The sequence below is a fragment of the Glycine max genome, chromosome 9, assembly GCF_000004515.6.
Source record: "Glycine max cultivar Williams 82 chromosome 9, Glycine_max_v4.0, whole genome shotgun sequence".
NCBI classification, from domain to species: Eukaryota; Viridiplantae; Streptophyta; class Magnoliopsida; order Fabales; family Fabaceae; genus Glycine; species Glycine max.
This window is the reverse complement of record NC_038245.2, coordinates 48,587,626-48,593,000: the sequence shown is the minus strand read 5'-3', so window position 1 is coordinate 48,593,000 and position 5,375 is coordinate 48,587,626. Positions and strand designations below refer to the sequence as shown.

Genomic DNA, 5,375 nt, shown 5'->3' with positions numbered 1-5,375 from the left:
ACAGATCTGGGTTTGTGGGGTGGAGGGTGCCCGCATCGTAATTGTTAATGTGGTTCCAACAAGATGAATAGGAAAAAAAAATAATGACGGTTAAAAATCAAAACAACAACAGTGTGAACAGTATTTAACAAAAACTTGAAGAAAACACCAAAATGAAAAATGATACTTTTGAAGAACTTAATGTATTAAAACCTAAACATAAGACTAAGTAACATTTAGCAAATAATCAAAGCACACCACGTTAAATGATGCAACTTGCAAGAATACGCCTTTATTTAAAAATAAAAATAAAAAAAACATATGTTTATACTTCCCCACAAAACAAGAGGAGATTCATGCTGGTGATTGAACAAGACATTCTTTATAGTACCTAGTAGGAAGAAAAATAAGCTAATAAATGAGAACAATACTAAACATGATCCAGTACAAAATTCTATCATCTGCAACAAGGGACAGACATATATTTCTCAACTGTTTCCATACACGAAAAATGACATAAGCATGGAAACAAGCAAAAGCTCAGCTTATGCAGGTGTAGCACTCAAGTTTTTACCACTAGATTTGTTTTTGCGGCCCCAAATAGGATTGGACACAATGAGCTGATGAGGCACAAGTCGTTGCTGACGCTTGGTGCGTTTCTTGAAGTTGTGGACCCTCAGCCTAGCAATCTCTGCCTCTTCTTCAGCAGTTATCTCTCTTACTACAACTGTTAGCCTGCATTCTGGTCTTACTCTAAGCGACGATTTTCCTTTAGCATGGGGCCAAAGTCTCTTTTTGTAAAACCCCTTTCCTACAAATGCTTCCGCTGTAAGAAACAAGATTGCAGCATCATCAGAGATAGAACAACTAAGCCTTTTCCCCCTAGATGTAGTCGTCTACACGGATTAAACAATGCCGTATACAATTGTAAATCATGTAACAAAACAATTTCACTTCTAATAATTATGAACTTCAAAATATTACCAACAATGAGTCGTTCTGGATCTAACCCATGATTGTGAGAGGCATTTGCTCGGGCTGAATGAATAACCTGCAACGTGTAGGGTTTTAAAACAAATGCGTTCAATTTTGCTTTACCCTATAGAAGGTAATAAAATAGCCTTCTTACTCACTGTCATGACATTGTCCCATGTAAAAATTTATATAACCTCATTGAAAACCTGGTCCTTGAGATCAATGACAAAAAGTAAAAGAGCTAGGGGAGGGGGCAAAGAATGAGTTGAATTTTTTTATTACCAAAACCTGATGCATTCACAGAGGAACTTTGAAAGCAATTAAAACTATAGATTTTGCAAGCTTGTCCAATGAGGTGACAATGAAAATACCTAGTGTTACTACCTGATATACAGTTTTTGCTGCTCGTTTTATTGTCAATTCCAACTGCATCAATGCATCTTTAACAAGCATACCACGAACCAGAGCAGCAACCAAGTTGACCTTCTTTGGACTCTAAAATACCATAGAAAACAAGGTATGTAAAAAGTGCAACTAGTCAGATATTAATCAGACCATTCTTAAACCATAAATTAAGACATTTTCCACAGCAAACCAGGGAAGGCATTTCAATGGCTAAAAAATTAGATGCCAACTTTTCTGCAAAATATCATGCTGGTTAAAACACAGAAGTTTCTTAGCAAGTAGCTAGGCAGTGGCACCACATAAATGTAACAAAACATTGTAATTTTTCAATATTTATGTTATTGCTAAGCTGAACATACTTGTGATGATACTTATGTTCACTTTAGCATGCATACTAGAAATGTGATTAGCAAGTTAAAATTAAATAAAATAAATGCTCTATCAAGATAACACCAAAAGTTAACATCTATTGTTCCAAAAGTGACAAGATTAGTTTCATTTAAATAAGGTATTAAGTTTGAGCTTTGTTAATAGAAAAAATAGGCACTAGGAAAGTTTTATCCCCTTAAATGGGTCCACCTAACCTGAGTTGGATTAGTTAAGCTCCTTGTGATTTCACATATCAAAGAGTCACAAACAGGAAATAAGATAAAATAAAATAAATTAAAATTTAGTGCAGTGTTATAGGAAACTTTGGTTGTCATGTTTGATATACAAAATGCTGTAGGTTTTCTTTGCTGCACTAGTCAACTCTTAAAATTAGAATTTTTTCAAAAATAATACATTCAATGTAAAACTTTTCAGGTTTATCAAGCATGCCCTTAATGTAAGAAAACCAACTTGAAAACCAAAAGCAATCAATCACGATCAGTGATAAGGCATCTCAAACCTGTTTTATTGCCTTTAATACCGCTTGAACTTTTTCTTGCTTAGTAACAACTTTCTGCTTCTGGTCTTCACCTTTTGAACTACCCAATAATGAAACTGGGACTAAAGGTGACAAAACAGGTGTTTCCTCAGATGAATTTGCCAGCAAGTTAGCAGAACTTGAAATTCCCTGAAATGGAGAACACCAAAGGATGAAGTTAAAAGAGGGTATGATAAGAGTAGCAACAACAATCCACACACACACACACATATATATAATATTTATAACACTGGCTTAGTATGCCCCAAGGTTGTAAAATGAGTTGGAAGATAAATATGAACAAACTTGTTAATTTAAATCTCAAAACATAATTTAAGTATGATCACAAAGTCCAAGAAAGAGCCTATTCAGCTATTCTACTATGAAGCACAGACTTTGACACGGACACTTTGACACAGCTAATGTCTAAAATGTAGGATACGAGGACACCACATACACACAAAAACATAGAGATTCTAATTAAATGAAATATGAGTAACATACAACAAAATATCTAAATTGATGGTATATTCATCTTTTTAAACCAACCTTCTATATTTTTTCAAGTGTATTAGTTGTGTATAAGTGACGGCTTGAGTGTTCAAGCCAACAAAAAGTAATTTTTTAATAAGACGCCTAATAAGAAGTGTCAGACAAGTGTCAAACAACTGAAACAAGTATCCGGGTGTGTCGGTGTTGGACAGTGTCAAAAAAGTGTCCGGATTTGTCCAACACGGCAACACTTTGAATAAAAGAGGTATCCAAGTTTCATAGCTATTCTACAAAAGATTAGCAATCAAACAATGTAAAATTAAAAATATAACTACATCAGATTTGATCATGCAAGAATCACTACTATTGATTCCATTCAATCCCTCAGTCCAAGCAAAAGCCTTCTCCATAGAAGGAACTTTGAATTTTCAAATAAATTTATCAATGGTGAACTTTTCTCAATTAGGAAAATGAGTTAAGACATGAAAGAATCCAAATTAGAGAAACCACTAGAAAGGTCCAGAATCCAAATTCTCCTAACTGTAACAAATGAAAGATTGACATATTCTAGGAGAGATTGTAAGCATTGAGCTTTGCTATGATTAAGATACCAAAAGTGAGATTCCCAGGAAATACGGTCACCCTGAAGAAAACACAAAAGGAAGACTGGTTATGCATACTGAAATTTCATCCTTCGGTAATTATACTTTCTGTTTCTTTGTTTTATGTTTACAGAAGGCTGAAATGAGATGTCTTTTACCCAAAACTTTGCTGGATAATGGATACTTTCCAATAGGCACCCAAAACAGTGGAGAAAATAACAAGGGCAAAGTTGACAAAGTTTGCAACTATAATCGGGGTGGTCAAACAAAGACGCTATCTTATGTAAACAAACTGGTGTTCCCTGAGATATGCATGACTACTTTGAGGACCATAGTCATGCAAGAAGATAAGCTTTTCAAGTTTTCCTGAATGCTGGAAGAGGTTTGGTTTCTATGCAACATTTTATTTTTCATATTTCCCTGGGAATGTCAGACAATTAGCTCCTACCGTTTTCACTGAAACTGTATTTTGTTTTTCTGTGGTATAAGTTCTCTATGAAGATTTACCACAATTGCTACCCCTTCCATTAGTTAACTACTACAGTACGCTAGTACAGGTGAAGTGACTAGGCTACTTGACATGTGATTCCGTGCTTCCATCGTGGGGACAAAGTGATGATCATGCAATCGAAACACAAATTTTTACCTGATGTTGGAAACCGAGAAAAATGGGTCTAGAGAAACAGGGCAAAGTTGTTGTTGTCCATGTTCTCCTTCCTAACTGACCTACAATACCAAAGCAAGGTTTAATGCTAATGAACCCCTTAAAAGTCACAAATTTCACTTGACTAATACCCCAAAAGTGAAAACATCAAAAGGGGAAGTGGGAAAAGTCTTAACCTTGTGAAAGAGAAGAGGCTAAGCGAGAAATTACAAGGCTTGGAGCAGAATGGGTGGCGTGGGGTTCCACTGCTCGCTTGTGAATGTGGCGAAGAAAGGGGAAAACGTGTCTCTGCCACTGCACCATCTTTGGTCTGTAGAATAGTAAAGTTAGTCAGTTACTCCATTGAGAAAATGAATGCACTAGTGCTCGTGTTTCAGCAGAGAGAGAAAACAATGGTGCATGGAAATGCTACGTAATTGAAATTCACAAAAAAAAAAAAGTACCTGAAATGAAACCGCGATCCACTGTCTCTTCTCTTTGTGAAATGATTTTGTGGGAAATAAGAAGAGAAGAGAAGAAAGGCCAAACCAAAACTCTAGGGTTAAACGCTAGGTGACTGTACTGATGGAGTGAAATGGCAACGAAAGAAATAAAGAAGAAGAACGAATAACGTATTTTAAAAAAAATGTAATTTAATTTAAAGCTTTTTCAATTTTTATTATATTACTTTTAATATAAATTTTCATTTTATTTTTTATTGTACAAAAGTTTTATTCTTTCGAAATAAAAAAAATTATTCTTTAAACAATTTAAAAGAAAATAAATCCATGTACCCTCCATTTTTGCGTTCGGAGAAGTTAAATGTAATCATTCAATAAAATTAAGACAAATTATATTTTATCTTATAAATCAAACTTAAAATACGAATCAGAAATTTAAACTGTTTAATTCCCTCTTGTAATTTTTTCATAAATACACTAAATTTGATTCCTTCTTTTCCACGTGTAATGGTGATTTGTTCAGCTCATAGTTGGGGAAATAATATATTTTTAATATAAAAAATCTATTTGTCCATTATATGTTTCTTGTCATTCATGTAAAATTCAATTTAATTTATTCAATTGTTTAAAATAAAATATTTGGGTTGGATTAAATGCATCTTAATTAAATGGATCAATTTATTTTGTTTTCAAATTCAATGTGATGCATAATTATTCTGGCTTTAACAATAGTCTCAAGTTTTCCTTAATAAAAACAAAAACTCTTTAAAATTATAAGTTGCATTTTAATGAAAAGAGTGTGTTAGACAACACACTTATAGACAGAGACGGACCCATGGGGGCAGCAGGGCCCAAGCCCCCCTCCTTCTGAACTTCATGCATACTAAGAAGTACCACCAATGCAAAATGTA

General features: G+C 34.1%; 1 protein-coding gene across 1 annotated transcript; it reads right to left on the bottom strand.

Moving 5' to 3' along the window:
- Positions 1–255: 255 nt before the first annotated feature.
- On the bottom strand, positions 256–4,637 carry LOC100793854 (50S ribosomal protein L22, chloroplastic). The gene is made up of 7 exons (XM_041005185.1): positions 4,468–4,637; positions 4,201–4,334; positions 4,007–4,086; positions 2,249–2,416; positions 1,339–1,449; positions 964–1,030; positions 256–805 (listed from the first exon to the last, which is right to left on the bottom strand). Exons 2-7 carry the CDS (start codon positions 4,325–4,327, stop codon positions 525–527), a joined length of 834 nt encoding a protein of 277 aa, XP_040861119.1. The 5' UTR covers positions 4,328–4,334; positions 4,468–4,637; the 3' UTR covers positions 256–524.
- Between the last annotated feature and the right edge of the window lie 738 nt (positions 4,638–5,375).

Bases quoted from the DNA above. Each gene is read 5' to 3' on its own strand.
- LOC100793854 (XM_041005185.1), bottom strand. From the start codon at position 4,327: ATGGTGCAGTGGCAGAGACACGTTTTCCCCTTTCTTCGCCACATTCAC. The intron at 1,450-2,248 runs GTTTGAGATGCC...ATGGTATTTTAG, and splicing joins TATTAAAGGCAATAAAACAG to AGTCCAAAGAAGGTCAACTT. The intron at 806-963 runs GTAATATTTTGA...TGTTTCTTACAG, and splicing joins TCCAGAACGACTCATTGTTG to CGGAAGCATTTGTAGGAAAG.